The 25,657-nt window shown below is 45.7% G+C and overlaps 1 protein-coding gene across 1 annotated transcript in view; it reads right to left on the bottom strand.

Moving 5' to 3' along the window:
- Positions 1 to 25,657, bottom strand: part of LOC119161076 (LIM homeobox transcription factor 1-beta) — a 160,509-nt gene that overhangs the window by 111,956 nt on the left and 22,896 nt on the right. The window contains exon 3 of the mRNA XM_075879986.1: positions 15,548 to 15,857. Within this exon, the coding sequence (XP_075736101.1) occupies positions 15,548 to 15,857 (310 nt within the window). The remainder of the gene's footprint in view (positions 1 to 15,547; positions 15,858 to 25,657) is intronic.

Genomic DNA, 25,657 nt, shown 5'->3' with positions numbered 1-25,657 from the left:
ATGTTTTCAGATGCACTCTTCATACGTCCGAACCTTCCAATCCTGGCAGCGCCCTTTACCGTTCTTACCTCACAAACCAGCTCAGTCGGTATAGTGGCAGCTTAAGAAGCTGTCGAGCATAACGTGGAAGCTTTATGGGCTGTCTATACAGTATCCATACCGTCAGGAACACGCCGAACACAAACATTTCAGCATGCATTCAGTGTTACATAGCCTTATATCGACGATTTATAAGATGACGTCAAACATCCACGAAAAAAAATATGATTAAAGGGCAGGTATATTGAATGGCATAATTCGAAGCGACTAAACTGAAACTCTAAACATTGGTATAGACGCCAATGGTCGACCAAGATTTAAGAGACCGAGTCAACGCAGTGTAGTTATCTACCTCACGAGAGCATGCAGCCTTCAGACCCTCTCTAAATCCGGGCTTAGTATCCTAAAGCTCGATCTATTGATGTGTCAACATCGATGCACTATAATCGAAACCTAGGTGGTCTGCTAAAGGCAGAGCAAATATCGGGGAGCGAGCATCGCACACATTCACATTGAGGGGTGCAGATAGAGATACAAATGCTGCAGTGACGCGAAATTTATGTCGAAGCATTAATTTGGCTTAAGATAACACCGAACAGGTGGAAAAGTCGGTAAGAGAATCCATTTTCATTGAAAAGGAAAAATGAAACAAAGACAAAAGAAAGGTCAGGGAGGATGAGGGGTGGGTTTAATAAGAGCCCTGCTATAGCCGAGATAGTGGTGTAAAAGAGACTAAGCAGGGTGGAGGGAGCGGGCACTCATTCTCGCTTTCTGCAGTGTCCTCAACAGGCCACGTAACCTCCCCTTGCTTTAGTGCCTCCGGTGGTGGTGGATGCAGCGGGGCCTTTTGTTTGTCCCCACGTCTTAGTGCGCCTAAACGCGGCCGAACATGTGCCCGCATAGAGTACGGCTTTCACGGGGAGCTGTCGGCTTTAGATGTCATTGGCTTCGCTTCCGCTCGAGGATAGGGAGTCGCGACGAGGGGAGGGCGTTTACGACAGCTCTAAAAAGTAATAGAAATAAAGTGAGGAGAGAAGGTTGGAGAAATCTGAGTACAGCGGTGGTCCCCAGCCACGCTCTGCGGCGGCAGGTGAAGGCAAGGTCGGGCTTTTCCCCTTCGCTATGGACTCCAAACCCTGACCCTCCGAAGTCATCCTCGTTCACTCTCCCGTTGTCTCTTTCTTTGTTATGTTTTTATTTCCTTTCACGCGAGTAAAAATGGGTAGATCGACTGCCACTATACCTACCGTGCATCTCCATCGCTGCTAAAGAAACAAAGTGTCACTCTGCAATAGAAATAAATAAAAATCTGAAAGACGTCAAAACAATCTCCGCAGCCGGTCGGTCATGGTGGGTTGGGATCGTTGCGATGCCGTGACAAATTTATATGACGGAGACCACGTGCGCCCTGTCCGTAAAAATAAAGAGGCGCTCAGGCAGCAGGGAGACGCCACGTGAGCTGGAGGGCCAGAAATGTCGCTTTTAATAGACCGGATTTTCCTTCGTGATTATTTACTCTTTGTTTCGTTGTTTACCGTCAGGGGAATGTGCCTAGTTCAGGATCTGAGGATGGTGCGCGAAGTATAACTTTGATATTGATAGACGTGTCAGTGATACAGCACTTGAGACTGTTGCCTCGGTGATGTCTGCCTGTGTCGGCGTCTATAAGTAGCCCTTTTTATTTCTCGAAATAGACAACCCACCCTTCTAATAATTTTGCAAATTACACATACGGTATCACGTAAAGTCTTCACTTGCGTGGAGTTTTCACTCCCTGCCAGCTCCAACATTGACGGGGTGTTTTCTATGTCCCAGTGTGTACGCAACATAAGAACGCTTCCTCTGTTGCGCCCAATAAACGCGCAGTATGAGCAACCATGCATCATTCAAACTTCCACAAGGTACAAAGCTGTAATGTAAAACTAACATTTACGAGACGTCGGTTCCTCTAAATATGTGAATTGATGCTCTGTCAATGTGCAACGCTTATATTTTAGCTGATGATCCTTTAGTCTGCTATACCAGCTGTATGCTGTAACATTTATTTCAAAGTTATGTTACCAGACATAGCGAGAACAAAGATTTCCCGAACATTTCGCGTCCCGAAAACTTTTTCTGTTGGGTGTACAGCAATGGGGGCCCGTTATAGATGCACACACTGCATATGTAATTGCCACAACACCTTCGCGCAATGATTTCTTCTTCGCCTGTTTTTACATCGGCTATTGTGCAGATACAGTACTTATGTACGGGTAAATTGTACTCATATAGCTGATCAGAGCAAAAAAAAAAATTATATCGCAAAAGCTGTCAGCAGGAGCTCTATACGCTACATAACTCACACCCTCACGGTGCAATTGTTTTACTTCGGACGTAGCCGCGAATCGTTACTGACAGTAAAACGCATGTGAAATTGTTGGGGCGTATACAACTTTTGACTACACTGCCACCAGCTAAGCAGTGCTTTATTTTACTCCACCTAAAAGATTCTCTATAGACGGATATCAGGCAGTGCGGTTTCGCTTGAAGAATACACGACAGTTGATGTGGTCATTGAAGAGACAGGGAGATAGACGTGTCTCCTTTCACTACCTTGCTGTCATTGCTCGCCTTGATGAACCATTAACAGTGCACGGGTGAATTTTTTTACTCTGGTCATTGAAGAGACAGGGAAATCGACGTGCCTCCTTTCACTACCTTGCTGTCATTGCTCGCCTTGATGAACCATTAACAGTGCAAGGCTGAATTTTTTTACTCTACTTCATTGAAACAGGAGCAGCTTGGCTGTATTTTACAGAAATGTACGTCCAAAAACAGTTCATACCTCAAACTGAACTCTACATGGGATGCGGGTATGCATGAGCAAATGAGCTAAAGCGGCAATTGCGAAGATCTCTGGCAGAATCAAGGATCCACTATTTCACCACAAGAAAACGATTCAGAAGCACATAAAAAATAAATAGCGCACTAACGTATAGTGCTCTTCTTCCTATCACCTGCGTACCCTTTGGCTCATGTCGCTAGGCTATAGGCCATCGTTCCATGCCAGCGAGTCGCGCATTGCCCGGTGATGCGTGAACGCGCAAGCTGTAGCACGCAGAAAATAAAAAAAAAGTACACAAATGAAACGCGTGAAAGCAAATGCCATATAGCGAGTGGTGCATGTGCCATGCTCAACTGTACGCTCCATTTGGCACACCCTCTTTCCTGTCGATCCTCTCGTTTCCCGCTCCACCCTCTCCCTCCTCTTTTTTTTTTCGTCCTCCAGCCGGCATCACTACGCGGGAAACTGAAGGAAGCGACACCACCGGTCGCGCATTTCGGCGGCGACCGGATAAATGACAGTCAGCAGCAGCAAAGAACCGATCAAACGAAATCCGCTCCAATTTCTGTAGGCGCTTTTACCGCCTCCCTGCACGCCCTCTTTTTACCCGCGCCTATACTTCTCTGAACCGGCTGCGCGTCTATTTCGCTCTGCATTCCGAGCCGTGCGCTCCCCCCCCCCCCCCCCCAGCCTGCCCGCAAAACGTGTAATTCTGCAAGCCACCTTCCCATCCTCCTCCCGCCATCCCCCTCCCACGTCGTACAATGCTTCCTCGCTTGCTAGAAACAAGCGTGTAAGGCTGTGCCTTTCGTTTCGCTAACTCCCCCAAAGGCCGGTTCACTCCTTTTGTCTTCCACCCCCCCCCCCCCCCCCGCCTCATCTATCCACCCAGTATCCCGATCTTCGCGCTTTTCGTCCCGTTCGAGCAGCGCAGCGCAGTCGTGAGGTGCGCAGCGGCAAAAGAACGCCAGCGCGACAGCGGTGCTGGCGACGGCTGCAGCCAGCGAACGGCGAGACGAGGAGGCAGCGTGTTGCGCCGCTGCTTCCCCGCTGCTTCCCCGCTGCAACGGAGAAGCGTGCAGGGAGCGGGAGATGAGGAGGGAGTGAGGCGCCCGTTTCCCTCCTCAGCGCTGCTGCTGCCGAGCGCCAACGTCCCCATTTTCATAACAATACCGCTTCCGCCCGCACCGCCACCAAAGCGTGCGCTCGGTATCGTGTTCGAGACCCTCGCCACGCTTGCCGCCGAGTCGATCGCATGCTGCAGCTCGCGTCAGCGCGAGACGCACGTGCGCGCGATTTGAGCGTCACGTGCCGTGCCGTGGTCGCGTAATATTGAGCTTCAAACATGCTTGGAACTTCGGAGGGAAAGCTAAACAGAATAGTCGCCGCACAGGGAGTAGCTGTCGCGGCACACGCGACGATGGTGATGAGAACTGTGGCCGACGGCGGCTCGTAACTGCCGCCTGCCGTCGTTCGCGGTTTGCTAAACTCCATCGCGCTCACTCATCAGTGGTTGATTAGAATGGGAAGATCAAAGGCCAACGAAGCGGTAAAAATATGTAGATCACCGTGTCTTGCCTGGGTGAAAATTTTGCACTGCTGAGTGCATCATTCGTATAAGATACGCTCTTTGTTGTACAAACCCTGCTTTCCAATTTTGTGGGAGATTGCGCACTGACAGAGTTTTATGAGGTCTCTCTGAAGCGTTACAAAATGGCGCATCAGCGTAGCTTTGTGATCGCCACTATTTTACAGTTATTTATTTGTGCACTAGGTAAGTAATTGTAGGAGAAGTAAAGTTTTGCAAAGCGCGAATGAAGAATAATCTGTAGAGCCGACATGAAAAAGAACGACGAAGCGACGTCAAGATAAAGATTCTCCGTGTATACCTATAGACTTTCCATCTGCTTTGCGCTCTCTATATTTCCAGACTCTAGCCACGTCGTTAGTGCAAGCTACAAGAAACGAGATCTCTCGCCGGGGCTTGGCGTGTTTGCACAATGATGCTCATGTGGTGCTGGCGATCATATATATACGGGAAGACGCACTTCTGTAGTGGAGCTGTATACGATAGTGCTCAACAGACCACTGAGTGCGTCCAGCAGAAACTATACAGTGGTTGTCGTCTCTCTATTGGACGACATGGCGGAGCGACTGTCCCATCGACCAATAACAAGATTATGCGACGAAGACTCCATCTCTAGTGCGCATTGTGCACTGGTGATGGGACAGAAGTCCTGTGTGTACATAGGACAACATGGGAAGCCGACATGGAGAATTCGCGCACACCATCAAAATTGTGGCTTTGTGAAAATGCTATGCCCAGGATGCTTTTTGTCACGCGCTCTTTAAGAAGCACCTCAAGACGCTGACCAATGCTAGAAAGACGACACAATGACGATGCCACCCTAAAAAAAAAGGCTATGAAAGACTTCAGTTCACAATATAACTTGATGCTTACGCAGACCTCAGACAACTTACAAAGCAGATTTTGCGCTCGTCAGCTCTTTTGGGCACCCACCTTGCCTAGTGGAATGATTGGTTCGTTTTTGTTTCGTTTTTCATAGCAAATATATATCACTATCATCAGATACCAGGTATTTTACATGTAGAAAAAAAGGAACAAAGGAAGAGAAACAACATGCCCTTTTAACCATTATATAAGCTTATGCTAAAAGAAGGCAATAATGAAGGTATGCATATCGCTTTTTGTGAATATGGGAAATAAATGCTGTTGCTGCGAGTCTTATGCGACCCAATGGCGCCGAAAACTTGCATTAAAAGATGCTTGTTGTCCAGATTTTATTCAGATACAGCCTAAATCCTCAAGAACACTTCCCGGCATTTAGTTCTGTCATAGGTGAAACGGGTGCTATATAGTGGAAACATCTCGAGACTGCAGGCGGAATCGGGCATTCGTACAAAAGAAAGCTGACGAAAAGCAACGCGAATCTGTGGAAAACAAATACGTGCATTTTATAATGTATAGTGGTGTCGCGTTTCAAGAATTTTTATCTTAAACCTTTACCAGACCCTCCCGATGTCGACCTTGTATACGATAATATTCGCATTTCACACGCGAATACACAAGGCGATACATGGTGCAGTACACATCACAGCACTAACTCATGTGCTGTCTTCCATGGTTCACTTTCAAGGTATTCGTTTAAAATACTGCAGGCGTCCGTCTGTGCACCTCACAATACGTACATAGTCAAGCAAAAATGCCAAGGAACTGCTGCACTACTGATCCAGCCACGAATACAAAATTTGCTGCTTTTCCTATTGATAATGTGATCTTTATACTGACTTTTCCATGAACTTCCCAAAGCAGCGGTACACTAAATCTAGCTGCTGCTAGTTATTTTGCTTGCAAAACACGACGTGCATACAGTGTCCTGAATTCCAGCAGGTAAAAGCTCGTAAGCCTGACCAATACATTCGGGTCATTTTTACCCCCGTGGAATAGAAACAATGAATACGGCGTTAGAGGCTCAATGGTCTGCCCGCTCTGCGTCCTTAACAAGCCGTCAGCTTCTATTCTTAATCGTGGTACTTGAATCCCGATGGGAGTAAACTGCAACAAGGCATGCGCGATGAGGCAACTCTACAGCTTGGCGTATTCAAAGTCCTGTCTGCAATGTTCACTATGTACTCTATAGTGCAGGCCTGTCCTACAGGGACGCAGAGTTGCCTGAAGTATACGAGCCATGGCCACTGTGACGGCGAAAAAAAAAAAAGACGGTACAACGTGCTGTAGTAACCAAATGGAAATCTGTAACGGCAAAATATCTTGTCTATACTCCGTTCGGAGTGCAGCAGGGGCAAAGATCAAATATGCCCTATTTCACTAAGAACGCCTTCAAGAAACCGACGAAAGCAGGTGGATACACTGGCATTAGGGGCAAACCTGAATGGAGACGAAGGCTAGTTCGCGCTCGGCTTTCATTCGGGGGTGTTAACCCCTGGGAAGCAGCCTGTGCCTTCAAAGCCCCGTCGACAAAGCCTTCGAGAGTCATCACTTAACCCTAAGCTACTTGGAATACTTCACGTGTGTAAATTACTTACCACTTTGGTATGGTAGGCTAGCACCTGATTTTAGTATAGCAGCGTCCTAACTTCACCGCTCGCGTCGTTACGCCCCGACCTTTCAAGCATCCCTGCAAGCGTGTACCCCTCGTCTTTCCCGGCGAGCTCACGCGCTCAGACAGGCAGGAGCAAAAAGCAGCAGAAAACGTGGCAGAGCTGTTGTTGGCTGCCGGGGTCCCTCCACTCCCGGCTGGATCCCGGCAGCCTTTTTCAAAGTCGCTGCCGCTGTCCGACAACAGCTCGTCGCGGAGATGGAGCGAGGCACCCCGCACAGCCCTCCGGCTCCGTTCGTGCCACAGCTTGGGCCTTCCGGTCCCCTTATTCCCTTCTTCCTCTTCTTCTCCGTTACGTCATGTCACTCCTGTCCGCAGCTTTTGTTGTTGCTCGTTGCGTGGCATTTGGGTCCTCCGCTATCGTTTTTCTTTCATTTTTTTCGCCAGTTCCCGCACGTGGCCCCGTTAACCTCTTTCAATTTTCTGAGCACCTTGCGGTGTGAGAAAGTGTGCTTATCCTACTCGCTCACCAAAAGTCATGTGACGCTGCCAGCACCAGAGTACGCTGTCGTCGCCTAACGTGTCTTTACGTCGGTCTCTAATTTGTATAGTCCTTTTTTTCAATTCCTGGACATCGACAACTCCAGAGGAGTCTGAACCGCTACCCATGCTTTTCGGTATCTCAGCGGAGAATGACACTTGCAGACAAATAAAGTGTACTAAAAAAAACGGAAGGGGAGGGGGTCAAAATAACGGCGATTTCAAGCAGACTCTGGCTGCAGTGTAGAAAGCACAGCCCACGAACTACATTATTCCTTGAGTGCCACAGTCGTTAAAAGCCAAAGCACACCGTGAATTTTGCGGCAAGCTACCTTTATAGCTTTTCTCATGCGCATCACTTCTTTCTTGAATCCTATAGTCGTGTACCACAATATGTTCAATTATTGCGTTCACGAAGTATGTCCAAAATCTTCAATTCACGCAATCATGAAGTATATTCCTTACAAGCGACGTAAATAGAAACACAGTAATAAAAATCAGTAATTAAAGGCGGCACTTCTGACCCTTACGTCAGTCATTATTCACCGTGATGACTCGGTGACTGTGTGAGTTCCGCTTGTAAGCAAAGTTCGTACGTTAGTATACCCGGCACGCAAACGCCTTTGTACCTAGACTATTCGGGTGCCTTACGGTGTTTATCATTGAAAAATTTAGCGATGAAAAAAATTCACGTTTCCCTTGGAAGCAGATTGAGCGTTTTTGTGATGATACACTGACTCGCTGTTTTTTTTTTCAACAACTGACGTTCTCTGTAGCACCGAAGATGCAGATACCTATGAGCTGGTGTTGCAGTGAGTAGTGCATTTTGAGAACGTGTCAGAGCAAGCAACTGTGCTAAGTGGTGTACTTGTAATGAAATAGCGCAGCGAAATAAGACAAGAAACTGCGAAGTGAAAGAAGAGGCGACGCTTGTGTTCCCTGACCCTTCCCCTATCCAGTGTGTATAGTTTGGGTGTGAATATGTACTCATAATTATCTACTGCACAGTATAACACTGCATGCTGCTAGAAAGTGCTCATACGATAACTAAAATATACACTTAAGCTCATATGCAAGAAGAAGCGTGAAAATGAGAAAGAGGTGAGAGTAAACGTAGAATTTTTGTAACTGACAGCGGAACTTCGCTTCTATTGCGATAGAAATTATATGGACACTCTCGGCTGGATTTTGCCGCCAACGTCGGCGTCGACGGCATGCACTTTATATGTATACATATCTATATATATGAAAACGCAAGAAAAAAAACAGAAAAATCACTTTGGCGCGCAGAATCGAACGTGGGACCTCCGCGTCGTGAATGCGAGGCGTAAACCACTGAACCAACGAGGGGTACCTCCTCCAACGTTCAAACGGCAAGCTATTTATATCAACCACTTATCGCTGTTGGCGGGCATCTCGGGGGGGGGGGGGCTATTGTGCTTTCCGCATTATCAGCAAGATGGCGCAATGAGCGTGCAGCAGCTCTCATCTCTCACGCGTACTTTGGCCCGCAGAGAGGAGGGGAGTGGACGATCTCTCACGCGCCCTTATCTCCCGGTGGGGAGGATCATACGCCTTGGCTGGCCTTGGGTTTGCACTGGAACAATTCTGTTGTATTTACGGGGCGCACAAAAGTCACTGCAATCGTTGCACAGCCATATGCATAAAAAGGCATGCATTTAAGGCACAGCGAAGTAACAACTGAGATGCGTATACGCGTTCATCTGTACTTGTGAGTACGCTTCGTGCGTCAATTGTGCGTGAGAAACGCCGGGCACATTTTGATCTGCTTGCCATTATGCACGTGACCTTCCAATTTGTTGCTATCACATTCATTGCTCGCCTTTGCGGCAAAGCTGTGACTTTTTTTAAACATATATCATTGGAACTACTTGTAAGCGTAACCCTGCCTCGAAAGAGAAAGCCATACCTACATAAATAGGGTTCAAAACAACAGACACGTTAATCAACAATGAGAACGATCAGGACGAACGCGAACTTGCCGCCTAACAAACCGTTAAAAAGCCGGTAAAAAACCCCGAGGTCTAAAAATTGTGAAGAAAAATGTGTGCACTTTTTTGTGAACATGCTGCTGATAATGCTGCAAATACGTGTTATATCAAGGAATTTACAGGGGCTAGAACATTGGTTTCTGCTGGTTTTAAATTTTCACGTGGCCTCGCCACTCTCCTCCCTCAATGAGAGGGAAAGGCATAGCCCATCGTTGTGAGTGGTTTAAACCCATTGACGAGCTGCGTGCCCCGTCAAGTCACTGATCGGTGGCTTTGCGTCACTGCACGCGCGTGAAAAGATAATTTGTCAGGCCTAGGAAAGAAGCGCGGGAATTTTCGTTCAAAATGGAGGCACTGCGCGGTGCGCAGCGCTGTAATATTCGCAAAACTTGATCGCCGCGGTTTACTTTATGAACTGTCGAGTTTCTTTGGGGGGTGTCAAAAAATCAAAACCTGTTGACTGGCCTTTTAAGAAAAGTACAATTCTGGAGATTTACGCGACAAAAACATGATATAATTGTCGTATTAGAAGTCATACGAATTAATACTCAATGTCCTGGGTTCTTGAACTTGCTTTTAAATCTATTGACCCGGATGTTTTTTATATGTGAGTATATTTCAATGCCATCGAGGTGCAATCGACTTGTTCGAGAGTGGAACACATGGGCTCGTGCCAAAATTCGATCAGCATTATGCTACCACGTTTTTTTTTCTTACCGAGGAAACATTGCGTAGTGTGGGAGGGCTTAGCCGGGGTAGACATTTTTCCTCTTTTGTTCTCGAATTTGCGTGTACATTTTTTTCTTATGGAAATTCAGACGATCAAGTATGGGATTCTGTTCGGAATGCACAATTGAAAACAAGATTTACGTTTTGGTTGCTGTTGTGAGATGTTCCTAGTAGGAAAGCTAATGCATGCATCGGTGGTTGCAGTGATTTTAAAACCTTATTTCCCAAAAATGGGTCCTAAAAACACCCGGCTGAAAATAATGTTAGATTGGTCGTGACCTGCAGATTGAGTCCACTGCCTTAGTCGCGCTCTGCATCGAACAATGTTCGATGAAATGCCTTATTTACGTGCATAAAAATTCCAATAAAGTACGTTTTGCTAAATGTCTCTGTAGAACAAGCATTTACTTCTCGCTGTGCATGCGGGCAAGCAAAGCAGAACTCGGTTTCAGTTAGAGTCTAAGCTTTTTTTTTTAAATCTTGCTTTTCTGTATCTTCTATAAAAATATCTCAGCTTATAACGCATGCATACAATTTCATATACCGTGTGCGCTCGCTAATGTTCACGACTTGCTTAAGCGACTGCATTGCCCTTCATTTGAAACTCCTTGTAAAATTTTAAATCGAGGGCGTGCAAACCTAACTATATATAGACTCTCGTAAAGCCTTGCCATTGAAATTTAATGCAGCACGTAGCGTTTTTTTGAAGAAACTACACATAAACGGAGGATACAGGTCAAATCGTCACCAATATTAAAATATTGGCATGGTGAGCTCAGCCTGATAACATTCGCGAGCATTTTCGCCGTATATTCTTTGCTTTTGCCAGATTCTCGTCACACGCCTTGTTGATATGGGTCTCGCCGCGATACTTGAATCAAAGAAGCAAGACAGATTCTAAACTGAAGCCACGGACCCCACCGCACTCAGTCCGTTTGGAATGGGTGACCGCCTGCAAGAGACGTGCGGCGTTGCTCAACCAAGCACGAGCCCTTCGCACGAAAGAAAAAAATATTTACATAAAAATACCTTCCTTGCAGGGACGAAAAATAAATAGCTCAGGCTGCGAAAGCGTTCACTTGCTGTTTATCATCGGTAAAGCGAGTGGCCATTCTATTCTTCTCATCTGACTGCGCTTTATTTTCAAAGCTACACGCTCGGACAAGCAGAAAGGTTTATACGGTACATTGTTGACCGCGAGCTGAGCTTTGGGAGCCGTGGATCGTTGAAAGTGGCTGACCGATTGCGTGCATTCATTACCACTTTGCGGGCAGCCACTTTTGTTTTTTCAACATAAATATTTCTGGGTAGCTATATTCGGTCCCTCTGAAGCTATCGCCGTTTACATACATAAGTGATATACATGGAGTGAGAAGAAAATGTATATATATATATATATATATATATATATATATATATATATATATATATATATATATATATATATATATATATATATATATATATATATATATATATATATATATTTATATTTATATATATGTGTGTGTGTGTGTGTGTGTGTGTTTTGCTCAAGAATATCGTTGGGGCTTTGTTTAGACTGGGTGGAATTGTAAAGTGACTGTAAGACAGGGCGATAAAGGTAAATTGAAATTCGAGATCTGGAGGCCCCAGGCCACGGTTCATAACTGCAGTGATATATCTTAAAACGATGTGTTATGTTTTGCGTTTTTTTTCAATCGTTATAAATTTTTCACCTTTCCAACGTCCTAGTGTTTTTCGATTCACTGACGTTGCCTTGTGAGAAACTCATAAGACTTGAATTATACGTAATACATACATATACATGCCTGTATTCTAGGTATATACAAGCATAATATTTATATATACCGCAGTCTGCTGTTTAAACTTTAGGAGTAGCGTTTCAATTACAGAAAGAACTTTTTCCCGTAAATAGATAAAAATTAGGAAGCAAACGATCGTCACCAAATACGCGCCCCTACTATATAAGTGTGCATTCGTACGTCCTTACACCTTTCGCCCTTTTAGCTCCTACAGTTGTCCTCCTCGTACTCCTGACATGTTTTCTAGCACCTCTATAAATATAGTATACCTACAAAATTCTATTCTTGTTATTGATAGTGCAGCATTTGACGCACTTAGTTTCCAGCCAAACCAAACATAATGAACAAATGTAAGGTGTTAAAGAGAAAACGCATCGCAAGACAGGCTTCCAAGCTTGGAAAGCAAGCCTAATGCTCACCGGATCGAGAGTGAGCGTAATAAATTTGATCGGCGCAGAGGCGATAACTGCCGAAGCGATAGAAATGGGATGAAAAAAAAAAGAACAAGTTACGGGATGCGCGAGAATTTCGCGCGCACGCGGTGCAAATCGAGGGCGTTCGCGAGGGTCGGTGAATCTGCTCGCCTTTGTCTTGAAATTTCGCCATCGCGCTCGTGGCCATCAACACGGCCCACCGCTGCCACTGCCTAAAATCGTAAATCTGGCTCCCACAAGGATTCTCCGCAACTTCACACGGCTTCCATGGGCACCGCTTTTCGGGGGTCGACCTCCGGACGAGCCGGCAAAGTATATATACAACTACACTGCAGAGGCACAATACGCCCGCCCGAAAAAAGCGAGGAGGCCGTCGCTGTGCCGGCTCATGTAGCACTGCTGGCGAGCGCGGACGAGGTTAGACGCGTATTTGGAGGGCGGGGAATTCGCATCGAGCGCGCGCCGGCGGGCGGGCCGATACGATTACGGCGCGCCGAGCGAAGAGGAGAGCGAGGAGAAGGCCGTTAGGATCCCAAATGGGCGCCCGAGATATATTCATGGGGCTGCGGGGGCGCCTAGGAGGCCATTAGGAAGGCACGACGAGGCGCGGAACCATCGAGGCTTCGAATCACCGCTCGAACTCTGCCTTATATATGGACGTCGCCGCCGCCCGACAACGATAGCGTGCAAGAGATCCAGAGAAGAGAAAGGCAGAGAGAGAAAGAACGACGATGGCGAGTATGAAAGGGATGTAATGTATATATATACACTGCAGACAATCTCGTTTGCGAAGAGTGACTTGGCACGTGGCCTCTTGAAGGGACGATCATAGGCGCTTCTATATATGCGACCGGGTGCCCTTGTCATCACTTGCAGAAATGCAATGACACGCACTTTTTCGCGTTGTCATGCCAGGAGAAGAAAATAGGTGAGCGAGAAATGAAAATCAGTTCAATATTGGTTATTACCAAGCTCCGAGTAAGTAACTGTGCGCCCTAAGCTCGGCGGTTTGGCAAGACAAAAACTATTGTTGGGAGCCAATGTCGCTGCATGGCTATATCTCGCGTGAGCGTTAAATATAGGAGCACTGCGTAGTACGCGACGAACTTTACAGTGCTTGACTGCTGACCCAAAGGTCATGGAATCATATCCCAGCCACAGTGGCCAGCCACCCTTTCAATGGAGCCGAAACGCTGGGGATTTGTGTGCCTAAATTTAGCTGCACGTTAATGAACTCCAGGTGGCTGAAATTTATGGATACTTCCACCCCGGCGCCCATTGTAGGGATATCATGGTTTTGGAACGTAAAATACCAACAACAAATATTATATGCGTTTCATTGCCAGTAACAATACGTCAGATGTACGCATAGAAAACTCGAGAAGTACTTTGGTTTTGGCTGACTGGTGCATTGTCAGACTTGTTAGGAAGGAGTAGCGCAAACATATAGTAGACACTACAATACACATACACAGCAAATACAGTAGACTCTAAAGAGGCTCGTCGTCTACTATAATTTTTGTCCTCGCGTTGTATGATTGACTTGCGGGTAATGTGTTCAGCGAATAGACAGACAGACAGACAGATAGATAGATAGATAGATAGATAGATAGATAGATAGATGGATAGATAGATAGATAGATAGACAGATAGATAGATAGATAGATAGATAGATAGATAGATAGATAGATAGATAGATAGATAGATAGATATATAGATAGACTTTTACAAGCAAGAATGGTGACATCACGAAAGAAAATCTGTCAAGCTGATGTCCAAAGATTTTGTTGCGGTCAAATTGTACACCGATGAAAACAAATGCGCTGCGAAAAAGTGTATAGACAGTGCTAGTTTTACAAATGAGTTTAGAGCACATACGCTAAAAGTCGTCAGCAGATCCATTTACTACTGGGTAAAGCTCGGGCATCGCGCTTCGTAAGTGGTATTTCATGACTGGCCTGTCAAACACTTGCGGACAGTAAGATTGGCGGACATAGTTATTACAACTTTTTTGGAGGTTGCATATTGCAAAAAAACAGCGTGGGTAAGCAGGCCAAAACAGGCAACGGGACTTTGCGCTGGTAGAAGAAATGTATTTTAACAGGATATAAACTGGAGCTTGAGCTACACGTTCAAGTTTATGCCCTTTTAAAGTACATTTCTTCTGCCTACGCTAAGTCTTTTTGCGTTTCCTGGCCCGCTTAACTGATTATAGACCGAGCTTTGTAAGGAAATCACGGTCTTATAGATGGTTAATATACATATGCATGTTACTTTGCTCTTCTTGGTTGCAGTTATGATCTGTAATCCTTATTCCTGCCCTGTTTTCTTTTTCCCTGTGTAGAAACATCAGGGCAGCGCACAGTACCTCTGGCTGACCTGTTTGTCTTCCTATAGCAAACCACCTACTTTTATGATAGATAGTTAGCTCACAGACGTTAGTTATAATTTCTGAGCATATCGCTTTCAGTACAGGCTCACTCAAACAAAAAAAAATGGAGGAAATGTCACGAGATAATGGTCGCCCGTCTGATCAAGAAATTTTAGCGCTGAAGCATGCAGTTGGGGTATAGGCTTTGCAATAAAAGACCTGACACTCCAGTGAGTTTTCCACTCGACACCACACCACGCTCAACTGAAAGTATTCACCATCCGAAGTCATTGACGGAGGATATGGTTCCCGTTTGATCCCTAAGACAACTGTTGCATGTCGTCACTAACGAGCACAGCATGTTTTTGGCGATTCGGATCTCCTTTCCTTCAGTCGGCGAGGATGGCAAAACTACCTTCAGAGCGCATCAATGGAAAGACGACACCAGTGGTAGTTACGAATCCATGCCACAAAACAAAACGCCAAACAATATGTCTCCATATAATCGTTTTTCACGACCTACATATGTAGAGCTGGCGGCAGCCCAACTTTGTCCCGAAACCATTACTTTCAATGATATTTAAGCCTAACTTTTGAAAAACACACCAATGCCCAATTGCTCGTTTTTGCTAGAGTCGGCCACCACATCCGTTGAGGAATTCGGTCAGCTTCACTCGAGGGCTCGTTCTGAATGTCAGAGTCGCCACTCACTTGTCGTAGTCGGCCTTGCAGAAGAGCTTCCTGTCCCTCGAATAGCAGGACTGCTCGAGGGGCGCGTGGCACACGGAGCACTGGAGGCAGGCCTCGTGCCACGAATGCTCCATGACGCGCAGGATGTACCGGTCTACGATGGGCAGCCCGCAGCCGGCGCACAGCGAAGCGGCGGCGGCCGACGGATGGCCGGACGCCGGGGCGGCCGTCGCCGGGGCGTCGTCACCGGCCACGGGGCAGCCGCCCGGTGTGACCGACGATGAGGAAGGGCTCTTGGAGCCACTGCCCTTGCGCATACGGCTCTCGGGACCTGCGTGGACACCGAAGCTCGTTTCAGATACGCGGTACTCTATTACACTGCTTGGACAGCTATCGGCTATAGTATATCCAGTGAAATCTTTTTTTCCCCTCATGTAACCTGACCCTTAGAACAGGCAAACTGTTCTGTAATATGTGAGATTTAAGGGTGCATCGATTTCAGTCTTACAGTTAAACTGTCTCTTTTTTTTCTCCATGTATTAACGGAACACCGTTAGAACATCTGCACAGTTATTGTGCAGGACAAGTGCTGCGCACACAGCGCTGGTCCTGAGTCCACCTGTTTTTGTTGTCGCCTTCTTCGCTCCTACTGATTAAAGAGGCTCTACTAGAAGACCCTTTTATCGTATTAGTAAATTACTTTTCCACCATACTCAAATCACCACGCTTGCCGAGAGGAGACGCTTGTAAGTTAGGAAACGGGCCAATAGAAAATGCACATGGCGACGCCATTTTGTAGTTTCTGCACCAATCCAAGCGTGACGTAATAGATTTTGAAAGCGCCTCGTAGATGAAGGCTTCGTAGTTACTGAAGTATATGGTCATCTGATGGGGCGAGGAACATAACATCATGATTCAGAAAAGTTCGCTGTGCCAGTGTGGCCGAAATATGAGCAAAACATTCTGAAATCCCTGATGCTGCGTGCGATGAATTCGACTCTATGTTTATAAATCATTGTTTGACCTTGATTTTATCTTCAACTAATGAGTCTATAGCATTGCTCCTAATGATAGTAGAGATTGCATAGTATAATTTACTAGTATAAATCATACTTCGTTGAGAATTTGGAGCTCACAAAGTCTCATGCATGAAATATATTTTGCTCTTAGGACTAACTCGTACTCAGACTTACCGAAATTTTCCTCAGCCAGACTCACTCGGACTCAAGCTCACGAAAATATTACTCACCCGTACTCAGCCAGACTGACACTTCTTGCTCGATCTGAGTCTGAGTGAGTCCGAGTGAGTTGACTCATGAGTCCTTAAGTCTTGAATAAGCTATTTAGATCATGCTGTCGAAAATATGTAACTTCAATATTTTGTTACGGTACCTTCGAATACGAGCTAAGACATGTTGCAAACAAGCCAGAACATTTTCATTGAAAGTGAAGACAGCATAAAATATATTTACCAAGACCTTCCCCGGAAGAGTTGGTGGACGGGGAGTACAAGACACCGCCTTACGTAATCCATGCGTATAAGTAATAAATATCGAAATGTATCAACGATACATTTTTGGAATACTTTTGAATAGACGTGAGTATAAACATAAATTGAGTTAAGGCTCATAGTATTTCTGAAGATGAGTAGATAGCACCATAGGTCGGTAAACATAAGTGCAACTCACTCAGACTCACTTTTGAATATATCATGCCCTTTCGACTCACTCGGACTCAGACTCACCGTTTCCTCAGCCCGACTCACTCGGGCTCAAACTCACCAAAATATCACTCACCCGGAATCAATCAGACTCACGACTTGATAGCCCGAGTCGAGTTATGAGTGCGTTTGCCGACCTAAGGACTAACCAGATTCCTTGTTTTAGTTTAGTGCATGTCCCTCGAATTTTGCAGAAGTTGCACCAACTTGCGTAAAGCAAAGCACTCCTACATCATTAAAAGCTTGCTGAATACTGTGGCATGGCCGGGTGTATGACCTCAGTAATGGTAGCGAATTGGGCTAGTTGAAACATACTCATCACGATCAGCGCACAATAAAAGCACAAAAAGCACAAGAAAGTGCGCTTGGGTCGTGCACTTCCTTGTATTTTTTGTGCTTTTTATGTGCGCTGATCGGGATAAGTAATGGTTTAGGTGGGTGCTCATTCAGACAATCTGTAGTGAAAAGATGGCACAATGTTCATGTGAGTCTTATTTATTTATTTATTTATTTAATCGTTTGTTGATTTGTTGAAAATCACCTACCCATTCTCGTTCCGATCGAAGTGAAGCACTGTTATTACAATGAAGAGGGCAACATCGTAATGCATGCCTGAAGCGTGCGCCATAAAAAGGTCGTAACGTTAGCTTACAAGAACAGAATAATAATAATTTAGCGTGATATTCAAAACATATGAAGCCCTAACACTGTTTGGGCTCATTTGAAGTTGAAACAAATCACGACACTGGGTCGCGCGGCTATCTGCACGTATTCGGTGTTCACGCTATGTAGTGAATTACATTGATTGCTGACTTGGACGTGTCCTACGGTCTCTAACGTATCACATGATCAGTATAGTGTGATCATTTAATGTCTGCCCCCAGGAAAGCAGCATTATAAGACCGAATAAAGCGCATATTTTCAAATGCCATGTCAGAATCAAGTTTATTTCTGTAGTATTGTGGTAATACAATTTATTTAGTCTGCAATGCCGATATAATGACTTCGATATACGCTTTAAAATTTATGATAGAGGAGATTTGACAGTCCTATAAAGCTACAAGAAAAAATGTCGGAAATATGCTTCTGTGCTTATATCTATAGAGCTTGATTGCAGAGTGCAATGAACCTTGGAACTGTATTCGCAAAGCTTTTCTTAGTCACGAAAGCTTGCATAAGGTTGCAGAAAACGTTGGAGCACCAGACTTTCGCAATGGTGCTTATCAATAACGTATCACGGTGACCATAAATTGCGGTGATGGCACTTCAGAAGAAGAAGCAGGGTCGCATGCCAGATCCCATAACATGTGGGTAACCTCCCTGCGTTCCTTTTTTTTCTTCTCTCTCTCTCTCTCTCTCTCTCTCTCTCTCTCTCTCTCTCTCTCTTTCTATCTCTCTCTCTAAGAGAAATTTTTGTGAATCTGTGTATACAGGCTTAGCAGCTCTCGATTGTTCATGTATTATGTTGACTTCTCGGTATATTTGGATAGGTAGGGAGTGAATATGTATATTCACTTTAAAATATAAGGAACTTCCGCAATATTTTTTCCGCCCTGCCGCGGTGGTCTAGTGGCTAAGGTACTCGGCTGCTGACCCACACGTCGCGGGATCGAATCCCGGCTGCGGCGGTTGCATTTTAGATGGAGGCCGAAAGGTTGCAAGCCCGTGTGCTCATATTTGGATGCACGTCAAAGAACCCCAGGTGGTCGAAATTTCCGGAGCCCTCCACTACGGCGTCTCTCGTAATCATGTGGTGGTTTCGGGACGTTACACCCCACATATCAATTATTCAAGGGATATTCTTTTCCTGTTGAAGGAATGAACGTCGGTCTTTTCATATCGAAGCGGTCAGAGATGTGTGCGTCAAGAATGTCGGGACATTTTGTGTGTTTCCAGTCGTTCACGAAGCTGCGTAATACACAATCGATATCCTAATGTACTTCGAGGGAAGTGTCTATTACTCACATTGATTGCAACACACACACACACACACACACACACACACACACACACACACACACACACACACACACACACACACACACACACACACACACACCCCGGCTGCGGCGGCTGCATTTCCGATGGAGGCGGAAATTTTGTAGGCCCGTGTGCTCAGATTTGGGTGCACGTTAAAGAATCCCAGGTGGTCGAAATTTCCGGAGCCCTCCACTACGGCGTCTCTCATAATCATATGGTGGTTTTGGGACGTTAAACCCCACATATCAATCTATCAATCAATCAACACACACACACACACACACACACACACACACACACACACACACACACACACACACACACACACACACACACACAGCATGCTGAATTTCCAAGGTTCCACAAAGAAAACTGCACCACTAAAGAAGTTAGCTGGCCGCTAACATGAAACTTGGCGAGTCGGAGAGCCTCAACTAACGCAAACGAACATCGCACATGTACGGGATTATATTCCTCATACTCCCGCCAGATAAAACAGCATCCGCAAAGCACTCAGCCATGCTTGCAGCCTCGGAAACACTGGCCTCTGTATCTGTCGCGAGGCCTATTGGACCACCGCTTGTACAAGCCCGAACGGCCGCCGCGCACACACGAATTCCGGTCACCCTCTATGAGCCTCTCGAGCGCGGCCCTTCTGCGCTCTCGGGCTTGTGTCCCGGCGTATACTTCAAACGGCCGGGGAAGAGAAAGAGCAGGGTCCAACTGGACAACGCCGGGTCGGGACGGAGGGTCCACTTGAGTCGGCCCGTCGGGAGAGGCAAAACTTTCGCCCGCTGCACTCTCTCCCCTCTCTCTACAGACACTAGAGTTCGCAGAGGTTCCCACGGGGAAAACTCTGCAGGACCGCCGGCGTTGGGCTCGAAAGACGCAAACCTCAAGTGCGTGTAGCACACCATCCTACTTCCCTTTTTCCCAACCTCCGCTTTTTTTGTTGTTGTTGCTTGTCATAGCCCCGTGCGTTCCCGCGGCCCGTCGCTATTAAAGCTCTCGACTTTGTCGGTAATCATCTTCGAAACCGATTGTTCCTTTTTGCTCGCCGCCTCTCTAGCAATTTCGCTTCCTGCTTCCCACATCACAGAAAGTAGTATTATAACCACCCGCGCGTGCCTCCTACTGCTTGTAAAAGATTGAATTTGGGAACTCGGCTGGGTCTCGATAGGGCAAAATTCTCTTTCTGCAGCGCCTTGGACAAAATTGTTAGCGATACCGGCGGTACCCCTGGTAGGATGACTGGCAAAGGTGACTTTTCGTTGTGATACCGCCAAGCAGAAGTTTTTCAGGAACACTTGGAAACTACACCGCACTTTGAGTCGTGATATTAGTGGCATCGCTCTGGACCCTCGTCCACGCATGGATGCTTCTATCGGAACAAAAAGAAAAGAACATAAAGAAAAAAAGCTCTCTCTCTCTCTCTCTCTCTCTCTCAGTGATGGATCGTCGGTCAAAGGAGCGGAACAAAAGCATGCAGTTTTAAAGAAACAGGAGTTATCGGGAGATCAATGACGGCATACGCTCTTGCGGGAACCGCACAATTGAACACTCGAGCCATATCGAAGAACGCTCCGAGCGGCGTCTCTTGTTGCGGTCGAACGTGAAAGTGTGTGAGGTTCGTGCTTGTAGAGGCGGCGGTGGCAAGGAGCCGCCCTATTCACTCCAGCTTTTTCAACGCGAGCTACAGGATGCGTGGCGGAACATTGTTCGACGAGCAAGAAGATTTACTATGACATAATGCTAATAGTCAGGCTTCTGAGATAAGTATGCGTGCATCTTTCTCAAAATGTAACTTGAAGTAACCATCGTATAGAGCAAAAGTAGACGAATAGTATACTATACTACATTTGTGCTATAGGATTTCGGTAGCAAACCAGCTTAGACGACCGTTTGAAGTACGCGAATGAATCTGTGATACAGGTTTAGCATGCCTGTGCCAACGTGAGAGAAGCCCACTTGCGTGCTACTCGCGTCTCTCTGGACTCTAAATAAAGTTCCACCCTCCATTCACTGCAGTTCTTGCCATGATGTTCTATAGTCTCCAATAAAGCACATAGTGTAGCCACTTCATTTCAATTCTAAATGAAACCGCATCATGTGGAAGTATTGTCAAACGTTAATGCGTAATTATCACTTGAACAACGTTCCAATCAACAGCACCTCGATGTAGGAGGTGGTTCAGTAAAACGTCCTTTTTAAGAGGAACAACATGAGTTGTCCTAAACAAAGCTACAGAATAGATGTTGTACTGATATAACTATTATGTTTTTTTGGTATTACTGTGATTTGATGGCAACAACGTGGATTTTGAGTGATGGATATCAGTTACATTTGTTTAGCAGCATCCTTTTTATTCGAGTCTTGCGCATATAGTATAACATCGAATTCACCAACTTAGCTATTCCTCGTTGTCACAATATCAATCACATGCAGTTAAGGACAATCACGAAAAAAAAAGGCCCTGACCTCTCACCTGTATCTCCCCTTCCTCTATATATGCCAGCCTGGGCACACCTTCCTCTACATGAACACGTTTTTAATGCGCGCTTCATACCTTTAGGCTGAAGATGGCGACATGTGACATTCTAATCCATCCAAGCTACTTCATACTCATATACACATAGGAATTCTGCTGAAAGTAGCCTGCGAAAAATATGTGCGAGATTCAATGCGAGATTCAAGGCTCATAAGCTCGCTCCTATGAAAGTAATGGTTAGAACGGCTGGCGGTACGCTTTTGTAACAAAGGAGGAGATCAGGATCAGAACGTCGACACAACTGTGGACATTCTGTGACTTGTACGTACAAGGATAGTGTTATACGGGCAAACCCTTCTAGATAACACGAGCTGTAGCTATAGCGTGACATGGCCGCGGGTTGTTTAGATATTTACCTGTTTCGACAATTAGGTGAAAAAGAAAACAAAAATACAGATAACTGGAAGTATTCAACTTCAAACAGGGGAACTTCTATACTCTCAATTCTCCGTTGTGCATATTTCTCTTAACACCGAATCTGTTAACGCGATAACGTTAAAGAGCTCGTTTCGCAAAAATGCCGGTGTCGGAGTCGCTGGTAGCGAGAGAAAAAAGAAAAAAAAGATGGAAATAAAACAAAAAATTGAACCTTTTGTCCTATAATATGAATAAAACCCCGACAGTATATGCGTGGCCAACAGGTGTTCTACCACAGAGCCACGCAATTCTCGGAACTGCTAGGGAAAAAAAAAAGGCTATATCAATGCCATGTATACCAGTAGGAGTCTCCTTGACGCATCTAAAAACTGTGAGGTAGAAACATAGAATTGCGCCAGGAGTTGAAACGTGTGAATTGCTCAACAAGTGGGTGTTTTAAAGGCCCACCCACTACAAAGAACTGAGACGTATAGTCAATCATCGTCAGCTGCAAAAGTAACAGCAAAGTGATAAGCTGCCTATGTTCACGTGTTGCCTATAACACACACGTAGTGAACCCTTGACTGATTAGCAAAAGAAAAAAAAAGTTATGGCGGAGTGGGCATTTCATAATTGTAATTACCGTAAAGTTTCCAGGATGATAAAAAGCCAACAACTCAGAGTTGTTGGCTTTTTGCGGTAGAGTTGAGACTTACCGCGAGAAAGACGAAGCAAGGCTATAGCAATGGAGAAGACGAAGCGCGCAGGGCCCGATCACGCTGTCACGTTCTACTCTCGAAAGCGAAGCTCAAGCGACCTCCAAGTTTTTGCCTCTCTGATGAAGACAGGTCTTCACATAAAAATTTGCTCCGGCTACATTCACGGTTGCACGCATTTTCATGAACACTCTTACATAAGACAAAAACACGCTGAACTGTGCGCGCATTCACTTCAAAGACGTTGGACACGACCAAAAAGTTAGCTTTTTTGCGCTTGAACACGGATAAATTAAAGTCCTAAAGCACACTGCCCCATCACACGAATAAAACGTTCGAGGTCACTGCGTTCACCATTTCGCTAATAGTCCGCTTATACTTGAAGTCGTCCAGGAAGAAAGACGCATGAAAAAGTCACGCTCGTAACATACAGAAATCGCTTATTCATGGCCCAAACCACTTAGTCGTTTTTCACCTTTCTTTTTCATTAACCTATAGATACACCTTCGCTTTCTTTCCTTATTATATTTCATTCGTGTCACTATTGGACTAACGATGCATAAATTGAGTGCAATGCGGCTGGCCGGAATAAAAAAAAAATAGGGCTTCCTGATTCCCTATTAATATCTTCTTTTCTTCTGTTACCTAGGCAAAAATTTCACCTACATTCACGCAGGCGTGTCGCTTATAGCCTGCGCGAGCTCCCCGCTGAAGCCCGAGAGAGCGGCCCGCACGTTCACACATGGCGGGTTGATTAAAAACTCACTCCGGATGCGTGGCGATATATTTATGCGTATGTATGTGAGGGTCATATGGGCTCGCAGGCGCGTACTCTTACGCACACACGTCGTACCATTAGGGCCCCACGAAGCCGGGCGCACTGCACGGCCCTAGTCACACAGCGACGCCCCTAAAGCGGAAACAATGGACAGGGTCCGCGCGCGCGTATTGATTGCCCACGCTCGTTCTCACCGACTCTCTCTCTTTCTCGTGCCAGTTTGGCATGCCAGAGCTCTTTCTCCTCGCTCTCACTTCCTCCCACAGAAGGCTGCTGCGCCGGCGTGGAATCAATGAGCGTGCGCAGGGTTAAGCCGAGCGAATGTATCACCGAAGCCTCAAAGGAAAAGTTTGTTACGAAGGATGGCTGTTGAGGAAGAATGACTGCGCGAAAACGAGGGCCCCCTTGCATCTACGCTTTTTTTTTTTTAAAGACGGTAGTCTTTCTTAGGGTCCTTCGACGGAAAAATTTTGGTCTGTCTGTACGTCTGTTTGTCCGCCCTAACGATGCCTCAAACGGCACCAAACGGCCAACCCCATCCGCAGCGCCCACCAATATTGCTCAAGGTTTAGCGTTCATAGCTGTGCGATTTTCAATTCAAAAAAACAAATATTACGCATATCTGAGGTGCCATAAAAACACGTCTACGTTTTGTATGTCTGCCTTTATACTAGAATAGGCACACACAACTAACTCTAAAGACTCTAGCGTTTATTGCGCTGCGCTGATAGTGCAACGTGATACCCCAGAAGGTGTTTCCAATATTTTGCTACGACGACACAGTGGTGGCACCTGCACGTCGCTTTGCATTTTGCACCTTATCACCTCCAAGGCTGGCGCGCATCTTTCTCCACGGTCGCGCACGCCTCCGTTTTCGAAGATAACTGCCATATGGTGCTTGTGTCTAACGTGCCTAGATGCGCTTGTTCGCCTCCGCTACACGCTCGAGGCACTCTAACACAGCGCCTTCAGAATACCATTCACCGATTTTTTTGCGCAGAACATCAAATAAACATTTTGTTCACTCTCTCCTGACGCAAGACTATCGTCTTCCGACGACATTTACAGTGTAACGTGTAGATTCGGGCCATTTGTTTTCCTTATGCTTCTTCTTTCACGCGAAAAACGGAGAATATTCAGCCGTTTCTGCTTGCTGCGTATGCTTGCTCAAAACAAGGTTGCTAACATAATATCAGCGTATTTATTGTGGAGCGTCTCGGTCATTAACGAGTTTCCGTCTGGAGCGTCGGTTGCGTACACAAGGACGCTGCGTTTCGCGTAGTGCGTATAGACACTTTTACGTAAAACACGCGAGTGTCTCCATCTTTGGCCGTTAAAATGAAAATGATAATTTCTTATATATATATATATATATATATATATATATATATATATATATATATATATATATATATATATATATATATATATATATATATATATATATATATAAGGAGAGAGGGACAGAGAGAGAGAGAGAGAGAGAGAAAGAATAGATTGAGATAAAGGCAGAGAGGTAGTATAGTGACCTGAAACAAAAAGGTCAAGAAGTATCAAACTGTTTTCATTTTGCGCTTAGGGCTCACTTTGACACAGAATCGCCAACTTTTTCTCGACCTGACTTACTCGAACTAAAACTCACTAAACTTTTCCTCAAATGGACCTCTTCTGACTCCAACGACCAGAGTAATACTCATTCGTACTCACTCAGACTCACGACTCGATCTGAGTCGTCTTGAGTCGGCTCATAAGTGTGTTTGTCGATTAATGCAGATGCCTTTATTATCTAAACATACCCGGGTTTCAAGTGTAGACCGGAAGGAATTCAAGCACAGGTTGGACGTAGAGAGGCGGAAGCATGCAAGCTGAAAGTCCGATAGTAAAAACTGAAAGTCACTCCACAGACTGGAAAGGGCAAAACAGAAATTACAGCTGTATGACCTTTCGTTTCTATATGGCCAGTGAGGCTGCAGTATATTCCAGGTGCTGAAGCTGTAGGCAGGCGGCAGTGTGACCTGCTCAAGAAGACAGC

Source organism: Rhipicephalus microplus, chromosome X, assembly GCF_043290135.1.
Source record: "Rhipicephalus microplus isolate Deutch F79 chromosome X, USDA_Rmic, whole genome shotgun sequence".
Lineage (NCBI taxonomy): Eukaryota > Metazoa > Arthropoda > Arachnida > Ixodida > Ixodidae > Rhipicephalus > Rhipicephalus microplus.
This window is presented reverse-complemented; position numbering and strand designations above follow the sequence as displayed.